Source organism: Macaca thibetana, chromosome 11, assembly GCF_024542745.1.
Source record: "Macaca thibetana thibetana isolate TM-01 chromosome 11, ASM2454274v1, whole genome shotgun sequence".
NCBI classification, from domain to species: Eukaryota; Metazoa; Chordata; class Mammalia; order Primates; family Cercopithecidae; genus Macaca; species Macaca thibetana.
Window position 1 is genome coordinate 74,371,067 of NC_065588.1, and position 23,053 is coordinate 74,394,119.

The 23,053-nt window shown below is 34.1% G+C and overlaps 1 protein-coding gene across 9 annotated transcripts in view; it reads left to right on the forward strand.

Annotated features, from left to right (window-relative positions):
• The window catches only part of NAV3 (neuron navigator 3), an 890,032-nt gene that overhangs the window by 861,287 nt on the left and 5,692 nt on the right, over nt 1-23,053 (forward strand). For all 9 annotated transcript variants that reach the window (XM_050749287.1, XM_050749288.1, XM_050749281.1 and 6 more), the window contains 9 exons: nt 640-737; nt 3,248-3,343; nt 3,603-3,771; nt 5,338-5,573; nt 12,590-12,744; nt 13,961-14,032; nt 14,682-14,878; nt 15,815-15,933; nt 20,634-20,837. In XM_050749287.1, coding sequence (XP_050605244.1) covers nt 640-737; nt 3,248-3,343; nt 3,603-3,771; nt 5,338-5,573; nt 12,590-12,744; nt 13,961-14,032; nt 14,682-14,878; nt 15,815-15,933; nt 20,634-20,837 — 1,346 coding nt within the window. The remainder of the gene's footprint in view (nt 1-639; nt 738-3,247; nt 3,344-3,602; nt 3,772-5,337; nt 5,574-12,589; nt 12,745-13,960; nt 14,033-14,681; nt 14,879-15,814; nt 15,934-20,633; nt 20,838-23,053) is intronic.

Consider the following 23,053-nt stretch of genomic DNA (forward strand, 5'->3'; position numbering starts at 1 on the left):
TAGCTTTATCATGGTTCTGTAACTCTTAGCTGATTAATCGAAATACTATTTTGGTTTTGAAACTATTAGCATAAAGGATTCAGGAGAGCAATCATAATGCCAGTATAATGCCATGGTTGAAAGTCAATAACAGTACCTAATAATTATAAAGATAAGGTGAGTAGTTATATAGCTGGCTATGTCAAATGCTTGAAAATAATTTCAGTTGACAGTCAATTTCAGCACCTTTGCATTTATAAATTACATGGATATTGAGCTTGGATATTTTAGATTGGATAGAAAAATCAGATGGCTTGTCATTTTGTCATGGTTATAATGGTGACTAAATATTACTCAGGTATTACTCAGACCTGTGTGTAATAGAAAAAAGAAACCTCTTATTTCCTCATCTAAATGCAGTGAGTGGCCCAACACTTGAGTGAAGATCTTTGCAAGCAGAAATAAATTCTTAGATTGAAACTTTAGCCCAACCACAGTAATTCATCTTCTTGAAAGCTGAGGTTTTTCAAACCAGTTAGGCTAGAATGGGGAGCAAATCCCATTGAAAGATAAAAAACTATGAGGGAGAAGAGAATGACAGTAAACAAATCTGAGCTAATGTTACTCTTTTGTGTATGTCTTTCTTTTAAAATTTGATAGATATTTTGCTAGATGATGCTGGTGATGCAACTGGACATAAAGATGGCCGCAGTGTGAAAATTATAGTCTCCATAAGCAAGGGCTATGGTCGAGCAAAGGTACTTCTTTAATCTTAAACTCTTTAATACTAATAAGGAGAATTGCTCTGAGTCAAATGTATTTTATATGTGAATATTTGATCTGGTAAATATCCTACAACAATTGTGGATTGGCATTAGCTTAATATATCATGTAAACATGAAAGGGACAATAAAGAGATGACATCATCATAGAGGTAGAAATGTGTGGTAGTTGTACCTCACATTCATTCACTGAAAACAAAATTAACAGCCCTTCATTTCTAAAACTTTAAAAAAAATAGTTATTTCTTTGACAAACATCTTGTCTGACGTATTCTGTTGGTTTCACTTATTGGTTATAGGTAATGTTTATTATGTATGGTAACATGTCTCTAGAGCTGTCAATATGGTATTTATACAAAGGGAAGACTGTAAGCTAAGTTAATATTCTAGAAATTAGAAAGACATATATTCTACTGAACTCAGTAGGACAAATTCCATTGATGTTACTTGTCTATTTAAGCAAGGTCCAACATTTGCATTAAAATGTTGCCTTCAATTTGGCAATGTCATTCTGACTCTAACCGTTTCTTAAAACAACAACACAAACAAATTTTAAGTTAAAATTTTAGTTGAGTGGCCAAAAATACAAATTTCTAAGTATCCAATTTTTTTTACATCAAGCAAATAAAAATTCTTTAGAATTTCAAAATGAAGTACTTAAGTTTGAAAAATAAGATAGCACTTGTGAATTCTTACCTTGAGTCAATGTTCCAAGGATTCCAATGCCGTCAGCTTTCTGCTTCAGCTGCAGATGTATACCTACTTTTCCCAAGTGGGTCTTTCTGTGAGAGACAGTAATACTCTTAGTGAAACATAAACGAACTTCAATTTAAAAGCAGCTTTTTATAAGGTATTGCATAAGCAGTAATTTTAACTGGGTTATAAACACACTGAAAAGTAAGATTTCCTGTTCACAGTAATTCTAACAGACAGTGCCTTTGAGCATTTTTTTTTCTAAAAAAGCTTCCATGAAAGTAGTTGTCTTATTCTACCTAGACTTCCATAATAAAATAACAGAGTAGGTGGCCTAAACAACAGAAATTTATTTTCTCACAGTTTTGGAGGCTAGCAAGTCCAAGATCAAGGGGCTAGCTGATTTGGTTCCTGGTGAGGGCTCTCTTTTTGCACTGCAGGTGGTGGAATTCCTCTCACCTCAGTGTCTGTAGGTAGGAAGAGAGAAAGGCTACAAATCCCAAATTGTTTACTTTACCCAGTAATCCCATCATGAAAGTCCCACCATTATGATCTCATTTAATCCCAATTACCTCCCAAAGACCTCATCTCCTAATACCATCACTTTGGAAGTCAGGGCTTCGATGTATGGATTTTGAGGAGACACAAATATCATTTCATAACAATAGTAACAAAAATCACAATCGTCAGCTGTGGATGTCTCAACTTATTCTGCAAAAGGTATTAGATTCTAACTCAGATTATACCTGAATAATGGTGATAACCATTTACCCTTATGGTGCTAAATATTACAGATTAAGAAATTGAGGGTCTGAGCCAGTTAAGTGATTTACCTAAGGTCACATTTCTTAATTAGGTGGTAGGTATTATGTGTTATAGAATCCATATCTTCTAACCCATGACTCAGTGATTATTCTACCACCCCTTAATGATAACATACTTGGTGACTAGAACCAGGATTATATGTCAAATATCTAATTGTATCTACTGGAATCATAATCACTATTTCATTAACCATTTCTGGTCATCATAATAGAGGCTCTAGACAGACTAAAAATTCAGAATTATTTACCTTTCTAATATATGTAGAAACTTCTCAAAATCCCATCCTATAAAAAAGATAGATTTGGAACCATTATTTTTATTATAAAATAATTACTTACTTGATAAAACGAATCCTGTAGGTTTCTCTGGCAAGGTCTTTTAAACAGAGAACTTCTAACAAAATCAAAATGGAACCTGTTTTGTAGGTATACTTATATTATCATAGGTAACACATTTTAAAGTGAGAATTGGATTCTATATTAAAATTAATAAAACAACTGAGTTTTGGACTTACCAAAGATAAGATCACAAAATAGTAAGATAAAGTTCTAGAATTCATATAATATGGTTCTGTTCTGTCTCTATCACCATTTCCCTCCTACCAAGCTTCTTCTCTTTACGAAGGTATCCACCTCTTTATAATGCAAGAATATTCTTTCAGATTCCTTCACCTTTGCCTTCTATAGAACAGGTCATGAATCAGTTTTCCTTGACATGCTGCTTTATCTCATCTCTTTCTTTCTTGTTGCTGTTGCTATTGCTGTTACTTTATTTGTTTGGTTGGTTAGTTGGCTGAAATATGTTTTATTTTATATAATCCACCATGTATGTCTATTACTATAGAAGCCATAGGCTTAATAAATAGTTTAGTCTTAACAACAACTACATTAACTAATTTTAGTAGAAAACATAGTAATAAAAAAGATACACGGTTGGATTTTATCTTACTTTATTTTGTTCTTATTTAGGATCAGAAGTCTCAGGCATATTTGATAGGATCCATTGGTGTTAGTGGAAAAACCAAGTGGGATGTCTTAGATGGTGTAATAAGACGTCTCTTTAAGGTATGTTGTGCAAGACACTCTAATATTAATTTTCAAATATGTTTAATTGTTTCCCTTAACTTCGATAGCATAGACACATCTTGTTTTCTTCTCCTCAAATAAGGAAAGCTTTCTCTTTGTGCTATTTGATATTAACAGTTCTTATATTACACATTTCTAATATTCTTGACAACTAGCTCTATATCCCTGTGAGTTATGTATTTGTTGTAGATGAGTTGAACCTCTGTTTTGACTTTATTTTTTGTGTGTACCATTGTAGGAATATGTATTCCGAATTGATACATCCACTAGCCTTGGTCTGAGCTCTGACTGCATTGCTAGCTACTGTATAGGAGACTTAATTAGATCCCATAACCTAGAAGTGCCTGAATTGCTGCCTTGTGGATACCTTGTTGGAGATAATAACGTCATCACTGTGAACCTCAAAGGTAAAAATGAAAATGAAAAGAAAGGCAGAAATATAATTTTTAGCAACACTTTATTCTCCCCCCTGCCCCTTTTTGGCCAGTTTCCCTTTAAATTTTTCTATTTGAAAATTCTGTAGTATTTTAAAAATCAATATGACTCATTTCATACCAAAACTATTAAATACTACAGTCCTACTAAAAACACTAGAATCTAAGGAAATTAAGTTCTTTGGGTTCTGGGATTTGAAGATTCAAGACTCACAAAAAGGAATGTGATTTAGGAATTTCAAACTTCTGGATTTTCTTCATTATCATTTTTCATTACAGAAGGATTCAAAACATTTAGTGTATATTCCAAAGTAATATATTCATTGATATATCTCTGATTTTAAAATATGTGTACCTAATAAATACCCCCCAGGAATAGGGAATAGAAGTTAAGAATCAAGGATGGAAAGTTCTAAGAATTTTCTTTGCTTTAGATGATGTGATTAATTATAGGCTAATGTAATATCTGAAGCATCTTTGTCTTCATAATTCCTTGTTTATTTATGTTAAAGAATCAGGATACATCTGTATAAACTGTGAATTAATAGAGGAATTTGTCAATATTTGATTTTATGATGAAGGCAATTGGGTTCGTAAAAGGAGATACTGTTACTCCTTTTTTTTTTTTTTTTTTTTTTTTTTTTTTGAGACGGAGTCTCGCTCTGTAGCCCAGGCTAGAGTGCAGTGGCCGGATCTCAGCTCACTGCAAGCTCCGCCTCCCGGGTTCACGCCATTCTCCGGCCTCAGCCTCCCGAGTAGCTGGGACTACAGGTGCCCGCCACCTCGCCCGGCTATTTTTTGTATTTCTTAGTAGAGACGGGGTTTCACCGTGTTAGCCAGGATGGTCTCGATCTCCTGACCTCGTGATCCGCCCATCTCGGCCTCCCAAAGTGCTGGGATTACAGGCTTGAGCCACTGCGCCCGGCCTGTTACTCCTTTCTTAATTCCTTGCCAAACATAACAATTTGTATTCTTCAAAAGCTTAAGTGATTGCACAACTAGGATGCATAATGAGAGATAGAAGAGAATAAGGAGATGGGGAGAAGAGAAAGTAAAAGAAAGAACACACACACACACACATATATATGGCATATATATATATTTTTTCAGTAACATTCAGTTATCAGGTACTACACAAGGCATTGGAATATATATATATATATATGGGTGTGTGTATGTATAATCTTCACATTTATTCTTAACAAAGATAATCATCTTCAATAAAAGATGTGATGATAGCATTTATAATGCTTCCATTTCTCTCTGGAAACGTAAGTGAAAACAAGAAGTAGACAGTGGAGTGAAGTCTGAAGAAAAAGAAACAGCTTGCTTTTGTTTAGATGTTCACTCTCCCATATTACTGATACATTTTCTTCCTTGAAATGGCAACACATATTTGTGGGATAGAAATACCTGGAAATTATTTTGCAAGGACTCTATTCCTGTGACTAACAATGCTGTTGCTGTTTAGCATGATATTTTAAATTCTAGCTTATGTAGAACAATAAGTCATGCTCTTTCTTTTGTTTCTTCTTTCAGGGGTAGAAGAAAATAGTTTGGACAGTTTTGTTTTTGATACACTGATTCCTAAACCAATTACCCAAAGGTACTTTAACTTGTTGATGGAGCATCACAGAATTATACTCTCAGGACCGAGTGGTACCGGAAAGACCTATTTGGCAAACAAACTTGCTGAATATGTAATAACCAAATCTGGGAGGAAGAAAACAGAGGATGCAATTGCCACTTTTAATGTGGACCACAAGTCAAGTAAGGTATGTTACAGAATTCTAAGAGAACAGCTGCAATTTATCCATAAGTGTTTTAAGCAATCAAATTACAAGATTTTGAGAGACTTCCATGTTTTACATGGAAAAGAATATCCATCTTTTTTTTTTTTTTTTTTTTTTTACCAGAATTATAACCTGGTGAGTGACCAAACTCTGTTTCATGAATTTGAACAAGACTGCTATTTTCAGTAACATTCAGTTATCAGGTACTCCACAAGGCATTGGGAATATACAGAATAATATGACAGGGCCCCTATTTCATGGTTTCTCTTAGACATCCACCTAGTAAGTGTTACAGTAGAAAGAAGTCTGTGCATGAGCAACAAAGAATAACTTTGCTTGGAGGAATCAGAGCTTTATAAAGGGTAATAGTTTGTTGGGTATTAATAGATAAGTAGGAAATAACATGGGTTTTGCAGCAGCGGAGATTTGGCAATAATTAGAATATTCCAAGCAGAAATTCTGGGAGCAGCAATTTGCTTATGTCACATCTCCCTAAAATCTTTGTTTAGGAACCTTAGGAAACTTAACAACATTCAATTTCACCACCAACTAAGGTCTAATGTGCCATAGTAATCAGCCTGAACACTCAGATATTAGAAAGGTATGAGGGCCTATACAACGTAGCCAGTACTTTCTTATTTTCTGAGTAAAATAAAAAATCCTAAAAAGGAAATAGTTGATGGCTAACATATTTTTAACACTAACCTAGTTTTACCTGTAATTATTTATTAAAGTCTGAATCAATGAAACTTAAAAGTTTATCTTGGGGAACTGCAACTATTATAAGCAATACCTTGAGGGAATCCCAATTATACTAGGTCGCATTACTCTTTCAAGGATAACCTGGTTCAATGATCTAAACTGTCCCAGTTTCTCAGAAACCTTAAGTCTGCAAATTTTCAGAAATAAACGTGACTCCCAAGAGCAGCCCAAACCCATTAGATTGTTGAAATAAGCCAGGCATATAGCTTAATGAACCAAAAGTATTAATTTTCTCACCTGTAAAATGAGGACAATAGTAGGGCTATTCTAAAGACTAAATAAATGTGTGTGTGCTTGTGTGTGTCTGTGTGTGTATGAGACAGAGAGAACAGCACAAGTAGCAAGCATAGGGGTTGCTTGGAATTTTTAATTATAACCCTTGGCTCCAGGTGAAGATTTCTCTCACAAACACACACACACATATGCACAGTGTGCATGTGTGGGCACACACACACACACATCTTTGTTCAAAACTGTCTTATATGTATCCTTCAAGAACAACAATGTACATAAAACACAATGAGATCTCTTAAAGTTAAATAAATGCAATACGTAAATTCTGAATATTTCCTTGGAACTCAAACCTATTCAAATTGTGGTTGAACCACCATCTAAAGAAAGACATAGAACCTGAGGTAGAATATTTGACTCTTCTCTGAGCAAATGTAGGAAGAGCACAATTGTCTGTTTGCTTCAGCTGACATGTTTAATGCTTCCAGTGAATTCTGTCTTCTCATATCTTTATATAAAAGCCTTTTAGCACAGTGTTAAATATTTTCTGTCAAAAAATATGAAAGGTTTGAAAGGCCTGTTAGTCATCCTCAGTGTTTGTTTTTTCCTCAATGTTGGTATGAGAAAACTCTTTACAAGGTACTTCTTTTATGGAACAAAAAAGTGTTTAGAAAATAAGAGGAAAATAGTTTTATTGGAGGAGACCATGACATTTTGATAAAGTTGAGGATCATTTAAAATCAAGTTTTGAATTAAATAGATGAAGCTTCATTAGAATGTAGTTGACATGCCAAAACAAAATAGGTAAATTCCATTAATTTTAAAACATAGCTTTCCCTAAAAAATATCTATCTATCTATCTATCTCTCTATCTATCTATCTATCTATCTCAGCTTAGGAAGAAAAGTTTATTGCTTAGAGATGTTCTGTTAAGAACATGTTAGTGTCCTATTAACTTTTTTGATGAAATATTTCCAACACTCTTATTTTTTGCTTTTCCAGAGGACAATCATTTGTGCCATTATTAGGTCAGTTCAGTACTTTGTTGTAAAGTAATGGGCAGGGGAAAACCATTGCCAAGCATTGGCAGAGCTAATGATGCTAGGAAACAGTCATAGGAAGAAACTCTTCTTTTATTTTTTTATTTTTTTATTTTATTAATTTTGTTTTGTTTTGTTTTGTTTTGTTTTGTTTTGTTTTGTTTTGAGATGGAGTCTCGCTCTGTTGCCCAAGCTGGAGTGCAGTGGCACGATCTCAGCTCACTGCAACCTCCCCTTCTTGGGTTCAAGCAATTCTTCTGCCTCAGCCTCCCGAGTAGCTGGGACTACAGGTGCCCACCACCATGCCCAGCTAATTTTTTTATTTTCATTTTTAGTAGAGACAGGGTTTCACCATGTTAGCAGGATGGTCTCAATCCCCTGACCTCGTGACCCACCCGCCTCAGTTTTCCAAACTGCTGGGATTACCGGCATGAGCCGCTGCGCCCAGCCCAGGAAGAAACTCTTGAACAAATCACAGTAGCATTCATTCCCAAGAAAGCACAAAGTATAACTAAAAAAATATATCTTTTTATGTTATTCTTTATGGTTTGAAGATATGAGCAAGCTATCAGTAATGCTGAATACAAACTCATTGCCAGGAAATTTGGACAAGTTTTGCCAAATTGACAGAGAATACCCAGTATTTTCTTGGGAGTCGGGGGTGAGGGTAAGTGAGGATAAATATAAAAAAAGAGGGGATGACAAGTTGAGATTGTGTTAGGGATACCAACAGCGTAGATTTACTGAAGTCAAATGCTAATGAGGCCTGAAATAAGAAATCCTGTTCCTGAAAACGAGCTGTGTAAATGCTGACGCATTTTATGCTGTGCCATAGATAGCACTGAAGAGACAAATCCAAAAAGCACTTACTGATTCAAAAAAAAAGAAGAAACTCGAACAACAAATCATCAAATGAAAAACATCTTTTCATGTTTTTGGTACCTCTGCACTTTACATTCTGTTCCTCTTCCCACACTTCAAGCCCTCCCTCAAGCTGCCAGCTGGAATATTTTGATTGAGAGCAGTACACATAAACAATTACACTTTGTGACATTCAGTATAGTAGGCCCAGAAGGCTAGAGATGGATTTAGTAGAGAATACACGGCCAGCTGAAGCCATTTGTAATGTTAGGTTGGAAAAGATCAGAAACCTGGACTTGATAGATTCCTTTTTATTGTGTCTGGAGTCAGCATCTGAGAAAGCAGTGATCTACTGCTTTTATGTAACTGTGGTGTTCCACCTGTAGTTTCAGAGTATGGGATTCATCTCATTGCCAACTCCCATCTGGTAGATATGCCTGTTTGCTTCTACCTGACTAGATCTGGAAAAAAGACTTTTAATGCCAGTACATCAGTGTCTCAATCTAATACTTCATTTTCATCAAGCTAGAGTGGGTATCATGAAGTTATTTCCAGGGAATCTGTGAAAAACTCCTAAGCTGTATGAAAAAAGTGTATTTGTGTTTGCCTGTTTCTACATCCATTGGTTCATACCTACCATCAGATTCCCAAGGGATCTACTACCCTCTCGAGATGAAAGAAAGCCACATTAGAATTAGAATCTAAAGGCTCTGATTGTCCAAAAATGATCCAGTGACCTGCTAAGTATGAAATTTAATTCTTTTGTGCCTCCTCACTGTCTATCTCTCTTTCTGACATTCATGATGATCATTTTCTCCTTGTTTCCTACTCCCTGGTAAATTCCTTTTCAGTTTTTTTCCCCTCTCTGCTCTTCCTTCTCTTCCCAGTAAATGTAATTGTTTTTCTCTATAGTGAACTATTCTGTTCTCTCTCACTGTTATTCTCCTTTGGATGACTCTCATGGCTTCAACTTAAGTTGACTTGTGTGATTGACTTCAATTAAACACTATCAGCCATGCCCACTATCCCAAATTTATAAGCTTTCTATCATCCTACACATATGTTTCTATTCACCTACTAAATATACAAGTTGAGAATTGGCAATTGCAGCCCCAAACATGTATTATAAGTTTATCCTCTTCCATTCCTTTCCAACACAACCACCCTCCAGATTAACATCCTCCTCTATTTCTTGGATTTCTATAATTATTTTGTAACTGCTTGATACACAATTTCCTTTAAATTTCCCTTCTCTCTTTTTTGGAATATATTCATTCACCTTATGGAACATAGAATATCTTTTCATAATTAAAATCGGATCAAATTAAAATTTTTCAATTTTTTTTATTGATTTCTGTACTAGATCAAAAACGTCACACTGTTCCTTGTTCAGTCCCTTAGTATCTCTAGGCTTCAATAATTTCAGTATTCTCTTGGCTGGTCTCACTTTTTCCTTTCAATATGCTCGCCACATGTTAAATCACAATTGTGATGACTTAGTCAGGTCAGCAGAAGAATGTTTCTTCACTGCCAACAGGAAATGTCCAGTGATCTTACTAATCATTTAAGGTTGCAAAGTTTTCTTTACAATTTCATTACAACCATTTCCTTTCACAAAACACATATTCTTAGCTTTTTTCCTACATGAGTATCATATTTTCATGTTTCTGACTGATTATTATTCTGTATTTGGAAAGCTCTTCTCTCATGTTTAAGCATCAAGATATTACCCAATCTTAAAAATAAGCGAATAATAGCAAATAATAGTGCTCCCACAATGCCTTTTCCAGACACTACAAGCAATCTTTACATACTACAAACAAAATCTTTGATCTATACATTTTTGAAGTAATGTATTATTTTGACTGTGAATTATAGTTATATATGTATATGCCTGACCTTCTATTCCAGGAAGGTAATAAGCTTCTTAAATGCTATTTCCATTTCTAATTAATTCTTCTATCTTTCACATTTCTGTTTCCTTGGATAAATAAATTGCTTTCCTCTACTGAAAACAAAGAAGCAAAGAAACATATCAATGTTTCACACTTGTTTATATAATAAAATTCAACTTCTTCTGCATGGATTCAAAGTGTTTTTTTTCTTTTTTATTGCCATCACCACTAGCATGTACTATATTTTTCTGTAACAACAGAACACTTATTTCCCAAAACACATCATACACTTATACTTTTCAGGTTTCACTTTTTATTCTTTAGACTTCAATCTTTTTTCCCCCGCTTTTAACCACTGTACTCTGTTTTTCTGTGAACCTTAAGTCTGGATTAAGTCTACCTATAATGTTTTGTGCATTTCACTTAGCACACTGTATTGTGAATGGCTTGCTGACCTGCTTCTCTGCTTATCAACTCTAAGTTCCTGAAAGACAGAAATTGTGTTTTATCTCTAAATCCTTGGTGCCAGCAGGATGCTCCAGTTGGAATTAATCTCTTTCCCTCCTATAGGCCACATGCCTCCTTTATCTTCTCTCATGGAATGTTTTACCTTGCATTTTGTAAATTATCATTTACCTGTGTGCCTACTACCCCACTCAGGCTCCAGTGTTACCTCCTCCAGAAAACCATTCTTGACACCCAGCAGCTAGGCTAAATCTCTTCCCTTGAGTTCTCCTATCTCCTAATATATTTATGATATTATATTGAAATCATTTAAATTCAAGTCCCTAATGTGACAACTCTTAGAGCTTACAGGGAAAACAGCCTGATTACCCTTTGTAGTCCCCATGTCCAGAAAAGTACTTGATGCAGTTCATAATAAATGTTAAACCAACTTACAGTCCATTGATAGCAGGAATCAGACTTCACTATTTTTGTATACCCAGGGCTTGGTCTAAGGCTATGAATGCAGCAGATAGACAGTAAATATTTTATAAACGAATGAGTGACTTAATGTAGCTAAATTACTGACATAAATTTTATTTTTTCTTTTAAAGTAAATAGAATTCTCCAGAATATTCAACAGTTTTAAACATATTTTTCTGCATTCTCTGTCTTAGGCAAGATTTATTTTATGTGACTAGCTCAATAGAAAACAAATAGTACTTTATTTCTTTAATACATTTTTATATTTCAACATGAATAAAACTTACTAAATGCCTCAAAATCCTGGCCTGTGTTTTATCTCCTACTTTTATTTCAGCAGTGGTGTTACAGACAGAGAGAGGTTGCATCTAGAGTGAGCAATTCACATATTTACCTGGCTGCCAGAAACCAGAATCATGGAATTGTTTTATAACCCTGAGCACGATTTGCAAATTGGAAATGTCATTGTAAATATGCAAATATTATGGAAATGTTCTTACTGATTAGGATAATTTTAAGAAACCTAATTATGTTCCTGGCCTACCCATCTGTGAGAGCAGTCAATCAGCAAACTGGTTATCATATTTAGATTAAAAGCTATTAGACAGGAATAATACCTGTAAAAGAACCAAGAAACTCAAGAGATGCTAAATGCTAATGTTATATTTCACCAGGTGAAATATAACTAATTTTGTCTTTGTTTAAAATTACAACAATTGCATGCAGATTATAAATAAATAATAAGTGTACTTTTATCAAGGTCCTATGGCTGTATTTTTAGATATACCCCATCTACATGAATTGGAATTAACATACTAAAAATATTAGTGGAACCTCAGAAGTGCCATTTTGAATTTAGTTCATACTTGAAATATTAAGGTTGCTAAAATTTACTTTTATCATTGAATACCAAAACTCAGAATAAAATCTCAATATGTATGGTTTATCATAAGAGTTCATATTAAGAACTCATTTTGGCTTTTCTTTCAGGGAGAAAACCACTGAGAAATATGCCTTCTTGTTTATAATTTTATATTTGCTGCAGGTGTTTGGTACTGGATCTTCTATTGCTTTCCTTTTTCTCACTTTTATTTAAAAATCTATTCTGTCAGCAATATATGGTTTTTGATTTGTAGAGAAAGATTTTACCTCAGTTGAATAATCTATGACTTTAATGAAAGAAACTGAATAGAGGACAAAGCATGCTATTTCTAAAATATTAACAGCTTGACATTAGTATAAATTTATCATTGACATATCTGTTTTCTTCATTTTTTAAAAGGAATTGCAACAATATCTAGCTAACCTGGCTGAACAATGCAGTGCTGATAATAATGGAGTGGAGCTCCCAGTTGTAATAATTCTTGATAATCTTCATCATGTGGGCTCTCTGAGTGATATCTTCAATGGTTTTCTCAATTGTAAATACAACAAATGGTATGCTTATCAAATATTTTGAATAATGAAATAGGAAATAATTATCATCAAATGTACTTTCTTGTGCCTGTATGCATTTTGTTTTTTAATTTTTTAAATTTCCTTAATATTTAATTTTTATTTTTTAAATTGACAGATAAAACTGTGCATATTGATTGTGTAAACCATGATGTTCTGAAGTAGATGTGCACTGTAGAATGATTAACTCCAGCTAATTAACGTATGAACTACCTGAGTAGCTATTATTTTTAGACTTACAATGGCTGCCATTAATTTGAGAAACCCTCTTTAATAATATACCATAGTTTTAAAGACTCCATATGCATTCCTTAGAATATCTATGTATTCATTCAACAACCATATCCCAGGCACTTTTATGGAAACAGTACTTCCTTGATGATGTTAGCTTCTGCAGACATGATGAACATTTGGGAAACCACTATCAATGATGGAATAGTTTTAATCATAGAAATTAAAAACTAAAGGGAGCCTTTAGAGCTCTGGTTTCATTCTCAGTTCATATCAAAGTTTAAATTCAACCTTTCTATAGAGATAAACTTAATACATTCAGATATAGCTCCCTCTATTAATGAGTATGATTTTAACTATTTACAATAAAAGGAAAGGTTAAAGTAAGGTATTAAAAAATCTTAAAACACACTAAAGATTCATTGTGGCATGGCCTCTAAAGAAAGGACATATAAGAATATCAGCATAAAATAATTAGTTTTAATAGTGGCAAATATTCCAATTATCTCTGCTAGAGATTTTTTTGAAGTTACAAACAGATCAGCATAAAATAAGGATTGAAAGAATACAAATTTTCTCACAGTATTAATAATCTTTAACATAACTGAAATATTAAAATAGTAAAAATGAATGAACTTTATCATAAGCATTATAAGATGTTAGACTGGGACAAAACCCCTATGATTATACTAACTAAACTCTTTACTCAAATAATGTAAATTACAAATATACTCAGGCTCAGAGAGAGAAAATGCCTTGCCTTGATGCCAGAGCTGGAATTAGAAACTCAAGTGTTAATTTCTAATCCAGTAATCTTTGTCATTTTCCATTACAGAATTACCCTTTAAAAGACAAATATTGAAATGGAATAATCCATATCTATCCTAGTAGTTTTCTAAGATAATTTTAACGAATTAATCACTTTTACCTCCAGTAAATGAAAATTTTCTTTTTATTTTTTTTCTAGTCCATATATTATTGGAACAATGAATCAGGGAGTTTCTTCATCACCAAATCTAGAGCTGCATCACAATTTCAGGTAAAGTTAAGTGGAAGGTTTTGTTTTGTTTTGTTTTGTTTTGTTTTTTGGTGTGTGGGCAGGGGAGGGGGTTGGCATTGTTTCTTTCTGTTTGTTTTTGGGGGTTGTTTTTCCACTTGTACTTTTACAAATCTTGCCAGAGATGACCTGCGGTGTGAAAATAATTCTCACTTCTGACACTCTTTCTCGAGCGAACATTTCATGATCTTCAACCTGTAATCAGATGTGTTTCTTTAAACAAAACAAAACAAAAGGAAAGAAAAAAGAAAAGTAAATGTTTTTTCTGTTCACCGTGTCCCTGGTTAAAGTAGAGCATATTCCTTCTAAGTGTGAGAAATGTGAAGAGAGTTGCTATTTCAGGATTTGTGATTCTCCTACAGAAGAGTGTTCAGCATGTAGACTCCCCCTCACTTCTGACGCACACGAGCTTCTTTTTAGCTCAAAAAGTAGAGTTAGCTACATTATAGTTCTCATGCTAGTAGACCTCCTAACACCTTTGATCATTAAAATATAGCCACCAATTGAAATGGGAACATTATTACTTTCTATTGGAAAGTAATTATGAATAAATAAATAATAATGATAAAGAATCACTGTGAATGTAAAATTTAATTTATATAAAAAATTCTGATTTTTTTTCTTTTTGTAGGTGGGTATTATGTGCAAATCATACAGAACCAGTGAAAGGCTTTTTAGGCAGATATCTTCGAAGAAAACTCATAGAGATAGAAATTGAAAGGAACATTCGCAATAATGACCTAGTCAAAATTATAGATTGGATTCCTAAGACGTGGCATCATCTCAACAGTTTTTTGGAAACACACAGTTCTTCTGACGTTACCATTGGTGAGTTCCAAAATTATAATATATCATTTTCCAGGAACTAACAGTGCTTGGTAAAGATGGCCAGATTGGATGGTAGAAAATAACAAGCAAATCTAATGTTTTTTCAAGCTTCCAAAGATTTATTTTTTTCCCTTCTGAAAGTTTACTTTCTTCTTCTTTGTATCTCCAATTAAATCCACTTTGTCTGACAGTTATGTTTTACTAAAATATTACCGAGATCAAATAAGTTCACTATGGACAAATATCTAAAAATCAGATAACCACTGGAAATGAAGAGTATCAATTTAGGATACGTTTTATGCTAAAAAACAAATTTGGCTAAATAGCTCATGTCAAATAAAGTTGTGAGGAAAGATTTTAGTTAGAGATAATTTAGATGTTTTGTAGATAATTTAGGTGTTTTGTGTTTTTCATGAAGACACAACTGAGTTATTTCTCTTTTAGTTTGCATAAAGATATTTACATTTGGATTCCTCCTTTAATTACATGTACAGAAGTCTCTTTCACATTGTTATGCATCATAAAAATGTACTCACTGTAAACACAGTTTAGATTAGGAAGAAGAATTCTACACTGGGACCAGAACACTCATGCCAGTTCGCAATGCTGCAAATAATGACATGTTTTATATTTGGCAATTCATTTCAGCACAGCTTTCTTGCTTGTAAAATGAAACAGGATAACTGGATTATGATTTTTATGACTTCTCCTAACTCTAGTATATTGTGTCCTAGATTAATATTTATTGTAAAAAGATAGAAGAGGCTAGGATATTGGATCTTCAGTAAACATGCTTTAATAATAAGCAAGCTGGCCAATAATATAATTTTCTAGGAATTTTGCAAGAAATATATTATATTCCAAAATGGTGTCTCGATATATGTTTAGATTATTAAATATAATTCTTAAAATATTTTGTTATTTGTTTCTTCTCAGGTCCCCGACTTTTCCTTCCTTGCCCCATGGATGTAGAAGGTTCTAGAGTGTGGTTCATGGATCTCTGGAACTATTCTTTAGTACCTTATATTCTGGAGGCAGTGAGAGAGGGTCTTCAGGTATAGTACTCAATTTTCATTACTATTTTTAAAAAAAAGCAAAAAAATTATTTTAAAAGCAAAAGAAAATCTGGGTATTTATGCAGAAAGCTAAAGGCATGAACTATATAAATAGAGCAATAAAGTTTTCAAGAGCAAATAGTTTGTAATATTTTGCCTGTTCTGGGAACAAATTTGTAAGAGAAAGAAAAGGCACAGTTATTACAACAACTACACATTTAAGTCCAAATGGTTGTCATGGATGTTTACTGATTGTTTTTATTAGATAGCTAATTAATTGCACAGTTCTATATCTTATGACACAGCCATGTTTACATGAGCCTTGACCATTTATACTCTTATCACATAATTTCCTTTATCTTTTCCTTCCTTCCTTCCTTCTTTCGTTGCTTCCTTCCTTCCTTCCTTCCTTCCTCCCTCCCTCCCTCTCCCCCTCCCCCATCTCTCTCTCTCTCTCTTTTTCTCTTTCTTCTTCTTTTTTTTTGAGACAGGGTCTCACTCTGTCACTCAGGTCAGTGTGCAGTGGTACAACCATGGCTGACTGCAGTCTCAAACTTTTAGGCTCAAGTGATGAGGCTTTCCAAGTAGATGGGAGTATAGGCACACACCACCACTCTCAGTTATTTTTATTGTTATTATTATTATTTTAGAGACATGGTCTCACCAGGTTGCTCAGGCTGGAATTGTTTTTTCCTTTTATTCACACACTTTTTAACAAGTAGCTTTTGCTTATAAGTTTCCTGTTTTTAGTATGCTTCATTGTTGGAAGCCCTTTAATATCACTTGCAGGGTCCTTTACTATTTTGGAGGGAGTTCTCTAAATTCTAAGAGAGTCAGTTGGTCTTTTGATCTATGACATATTGGTTTCACAGCTTCTTTGCTCTTGCTCTCATGTGCCTTATATCTTGAGGCCTTGCAACCAAGGCCCTTCTGTTTTTTCCTAACTAAAAAATGAAAATGTATCACTAAAAGAAATCCCTGTTTCTCCAACAAAATACATGTCATTTTCCCATAAGTATTGCTATTTCCTTAAGTTTGATTTGAAATTGTAGAATTATAAAACTCTTTAAAATTTATTTACATAGTCACTCGATTGAGGAAGAATTTCATCTCCTTTTCAATAACTCAGCCAAGACATCTCTATTTCTGGTTTTTACAACTACTACTAGAATTAAGATATAGTTTATGTTTTTTACATTCTATCATCTATAATACTGTGTTGTCTTTATTTTACTATCTAAAAAATTGTCCATCTATTTTGCCTCTTTTACTCCCTTTTACTGTCATGCTCTCTTCATCTAGTAGAATGGCATGGCAGTATTCAGAACTAAAATGATAGCTCTGGTGAACATGATGAATTTTATGAGGATACTCTGAAGCCTCAGAGACAAAGCTAAGATCCTAAATAATGCTATTGATTGGTTCTACTCTAGATTTAAATAATCAAATCTAACACTTTCAAGGGTATGAGCCAATCTATCCCAAGCAAGTGCCTCAAACAAAATAAAAGCTTATACAAATGTTTTTATTTTTCAAGTATAATATATTGTGTTTCAGAATTCTTCTAAAACTATTATACTACCTAGGATGTAAGTTGACTCTTTCAAAGTTGATTATTTGTACAAAAAAAAATCATTTTATGAAAATTTTAGAACTCATAATTTTAAAGTTAATATTTAGATACATTATTTGTTCTCTAGCTATGGTTTTGGTTTTAATAAACCATTATCTAAGTATTTATAAATAAATGTCTCCCCATTTAATATTTGCTTACTAATAGATAGAAAGCAAAGGAATCTTTGTAAAAACTCTGAAATGATAATATCTAAAATGCTTAGCATTCTTAGATCTTATTTCAAAAGGCGCATGGGTTCTTTTTTTCATATTTAAATAAATATTATTTATAGAACATTATTTGGAGAATTATAATTCTATAAAGTTTCCATTTGGGCAAAAGTATAATCACTGAAGGATTAGTTTCTCAAACTAAAACTGAGAGATATTTCAAAATTATTTTTGAAGAGAGATAAAAATGTCTCATTTCTTGCTAAGGTTCAGGATGTTTAGTAGTAGGTTAGTGTGAAAGATGAATCAACCGTGATATAGGGCTTATTGAAGGAGGGGAATCCAGCACATGGGAAGGGAAAAATTGGAAAATCCTTTGGTGGGTAGACAGTTTTCATTGCTATTGAAGACTGTGCTAGGCCAGAAAAGTCTATCAGCTGAAAATATTTCTAGGGGAGCAAGAAGCAAAGGAATCATATCTGTCATGATCCATTCCCATGGATGTACTGGCAACAAAGAATCTTGGATTGGAGAGAGAAGTGGAGAAACAAAGCCTGGTAGCAAAAATGACACTCAAAGTTTAGAAAATCTCTTCAGATGAAGGCTGATTATTTTTGGTGAAAAATCTTATGGGGAATGCACTCTGCCAGATGTTCTAGTTGGAAAAGATGTTGGTGACACAGTGGATTTTGATTTTTATTCTGGTGATTCTTTCTTAAAAAGCTATCAATTCTGGCCGGGCGCGGTGGCTCACGCCTGTAATCCCAGCACTTTGGGAGGCCGAGACGAGCGGATCACGAGGTCAGGAGATCGAGTCCATCCTGGCTAACACAGTGAAACCCCGTCTCTACTAAAAAAAAATACAAAAAACTAGCCGGGCGTGGTGGCGGACGCCTGTAGTCCTAGCTACTCGGTAGGCTGAGGCAGGAGAATGGCGTGAACCCGGGAGGCGGAGCTTGCAGTGAGCTGAGATCCGGCCATTGCACTCCAGCCTGGGTGACAGAGCAAGACTCCATCTCAAAAAAAAAAAAAAAAAAAAAAAAAGCTATCAATTCATCTCATTCTGAATATTTAGATTTCTCTTTATTCAATTATTTTTCTACAATATGTATTTCACTCGGAAATACAGTGTTTGGCCCATTTAGCTTTTCATTGGTCTCTTCCAATTTTGCTGTCCTGGCTGGTTCTTTGAAAACCTAGAATTGATTGATTCTAGACTGACATTAAAACAAACAAATAAACATAATTAAGCTTTCCAAGAATTATACACGTTTTTCTTCAATTGGTTTAAGTTGTGTAGCATGCTATACGTTACATCTATAAAGTAAGTTTATAACTGAGAGGAAATTTTTGCTCTAAAACAAGATAACTATTAAAAAAAAAAAAAAAAAAAGAAAGAAAGAAAAAAGTGGCCGGGCACCGTGGCTCCCACCTTTAGTCCCAGTAGTTTGGGAAACCGAGGCAGGCGGATCACGAGGTCAGGAGATCGAGACCATTCTGGCTGACACGGTGAAACCCCATCTCTACTAAAAATACAAAAAATTAGCTGGGCATGGTATGGGCACCTGTAATTCCAGCTACTCGGGAGGCTGAGGCAGGAGAATGGCGTGAACCTGGGAGGCGGAGCTTGCAGTGAGCCGAAATCACGCCACTGGACTCCAGTCTGGGTGACAGAGAAAGACTCGGTCTCAAAAAAAAAAAAAAAGTATAAAGGTATAATGATTGTTACCTATGTTATCATCTCCTAAGGAAATGCACAGATATCAGTACCTAGACTCCCTTTTATTTTGGGTAAGTCCAACTTCTCCAGAAGAAACTCAAAAGAAAACTCCAAGGCGGTCCATGAAGTTTTTATGATGTTAATGTCCACCATTTTCCCTTTTGTCTTTACTGAACCAAAACAAACTATACAAAACAACCATCTAACAACAAACCAAAGTATGTCACCTGAGACCAAATATGCACCTGCTAACCAGGATTGTCCAGCAAGTCAAATGGGGAGGGAAAGTAATTTAAGAACAAGTGTCCCTATGTTACTGCCCCCTTCTCTTAATTTTCACTTTTTTCTGTGCCCTGGTAATATTATACTTTTTTTAAAAAAAAACAATGTCTCATTTCTTCTCTTCAGGGTGCCCTTTCTAGTTTGGATTCAGCTTTGCTTCCAGCTTAAAAATGTTTAACATCCCTTGGATTTATCTAATTCTTCTGTTCCACTGCCAGTACTTTACCCAGGCTATATCAGCTCTTCCTTATTGGGCAAATTGCACAATAAGGGTTCTTGCAAACCTGATAACTCAGTTTCCTATTTTTTATCCTCTTGTACTAGTAGCCTGAAACACAAACATCTAAAAAGAGTTTTTACAGAAAGCAATGGGATTAAAGAGCAAGTTGATCATGGGAAAATTGTTATCAGAGAAAGTATTTTTACTCTAAAAGAAAGTTTGAGTAGAGTGAATTAGGCAGAAAAAAATAAGTTCCTTTTCTTTTATTTCCATCTTTCCAAGGTACACTTTAGTAGACACCTCTACTTAATGTCAAGCATATTTTTAAAAATCTTCCATAATTGAAGCTTTTATTTTTCAACCTTTAGTTTTCTCTTGGTTTGTCAAATTACTAGTAAAAGTAAATGTGGGCAGTCATTTCTATGTTTATTTATAATAAACCTCCCGTATATTCTTTCCCAAAAGCTGACATCTATTCCAAATATTCAGCTTTGTTTTGTCTAGCCTTCAAGTTAAAGTGAGCTGTGTAGACAGTTACATGTTTTAAATCTGGAAAATTGTATGCAAATACTTAATTCTCTTGAAAGTCCCTTAAGAACTCAATATGTCAAAAAATCACATCCAACTAGTAGTCCCCTTTTTTACTGAATAGAGATGTGTTTTATATATGCTAAACACGTGGTCAACTTTTAGATGTATGGGAAACGCACACCATGGGAAGATCCTTCAAAGTGGGTGCTTGACACATATCCATGGAGTTCAGCATCTCTGCCTCAGGAGAGCCCAGCCTTACTTCAGCTGCGACCAGAAGACGTTGGATATGAAGGCTGCACATCCACTAAGGAAGCCACAACCTCAAAGCACATTCCTCAAACTGACACAGAAGGAGATCCCCTGGTAAGAATCAGGTGTTCGTTTTTTCCTATGTAATCTTGACTGCGGTGTATAGTCATTAATACTTAGTCATTTCTAGCAAAGACATTTGTTATCCTAGGCAATATTTGGAACAGTTTTAACCCTGTTATCTTTGGTCTGCTTTCCATGGATGAAAATCTTAAAGTGAAAACCAAGCTTGTATGCTTAAAAAAGAAACAAGAAACATTATAACCAGAATGAACTCCTAGACTATAATTTTTCTCTTATTATCCATTAAATTGTGTATATAATTTTTTAATTTAATATATATTTATTTAAATATAATTTTCTATATTATGACTCAATTCAATAGGCATTTAAGAGAAAACTCAATTTTGTTCTTATAGAAAAACAAAAAACTATGGTATAATGTACTTATGGAGAACTAAAAAATATTTTGCTATATCAGCTAACCTGACTGATTTTATAGAGTGGGTCTTCTGTTGCCTACTGTAGCGAAGGATAAACCAACTTAGAAGTCAAATGGAAGTTATGTTTTATTTACTTTTTAAAATAGTGGAATAATTGAAGTAAAAGTCTGTAAAACTCCAAAGTATGAATATTCTGAAAATATTAAGTATGTAGTATTATTAGGAAAAAATGCTTTTTATGTATCTATTTTTTATTTTTACAGATTACTTTCAATATATTGGTATCAAACGTGAAGTGTTCTCACCATTCTATGACTAAACAGCTTATTGGACTTTTACAACTAATACAGAAAGAAAAGATACTGAAATAAAATTCATTATGTTTCTTAACTCAAACAAGCACAAAACATAAATAATCAAAAATCATAACCTATGACTATACCTGAGGACATAAAATTACTTGATATTTTAGGGAATACTCTTACACCAACAACCCTGACACACACACGTCATCATCATCTCAGCTGAACATTTTGGGAGTTTCTTGTTGAAAATCTGATAAACTTTCAAGATCCTCTCCCCAGCAAAATGCATACACACTGAAAATGTGGCATACAATTTTAAGAGTTTCATAAAATCACTGAAGTATATACATAGACCTACTTAGATTCCAGGAATTTCCTGCTGATTTCTGATCTAGGTGATATATTCCTTAAGAGCCCAGACTTATATTTTTATTACATGGGTACCTGACCTTTTAGATGATTCGTAGTTAGGAATCAACAGTGGTGATGAAATTGGTTTGGATCCAGCATAATTGTGAGCATACACTAAATCATTGCTGATAGAATGATTAATAGAGTAAACATAAGCTTTAGAATATGAGTATGGATTATTTAATCTGAATTCCTCAAAAATTCCAGTCCTACCTCTGCAGTTTTTATATAACGTGTCTGTTTTATAAGGAGAGGTGTTTGTAAGATTTGTTCTCAGTTTTAGTCTGTAGAGTATGAAACCCTTAGGAAATGCCCTCAACTTTCCCGGTTCTAATAGTCCAGGTCAGCTCACCCCATAAAGCACTTTTTTTCCTGGCTCTGAATGCACTTGTCTTCTAGGACAGGAAACAAATTCAGGGTTTCCCATTCTGGCATGAGAATTGGGGTAAAAAAATTCCTCGTTCCTAACCTGCTGCTCTATTAAACATCTTAAGAAACAGGGAGTTGTGAGGTCTTGCATGCTAAATGGTAAAAGACATCATCTAAAACTAAATATTTGGCAGGCTTTCTCTGGTTTTAAAAAATAAATATTTCAATCTATTTTTCTTGATTGCTTTCTTGCTTGCTTCCTTGCTTTTTTTTTTTTTTTTTTTTTTTTTTTTTTTTTTTTGACACGGAGTTTCATTCTCATTGCCCAGGCTGGAGGACAATGACACGATCTCGGCACACCGCAACCTCCACCTCCCGGGTTCAAGCAATTCTCCTGCCTCAGCCTCCAGAGTAGCTGGGATTACAGGCATGCACCACCATGCCTGATTTTGTATTTTTAATAGAGACGGGGTTTCTCTATGTCTCTATGTTGGTCAGGCTGGTGATGATCTATCTGTTTTTATTTCTATATATTTCTGTAATTACTAGCATGAAGCCAACATATATTTTCAGTCCATTCTAAATCAGAAATCCTAGAAAACATCCACTATTTAGTGTCAGAAATCCCCATAGCAATGAGTATAGCAAAGAAACTGAAGAAGATAGGAGAGAGACTTTTTGAATCTGAACAAGGATGCAAGTTTTTGGTATATCTCACATTATTTAAAAAATACAGTGTGTA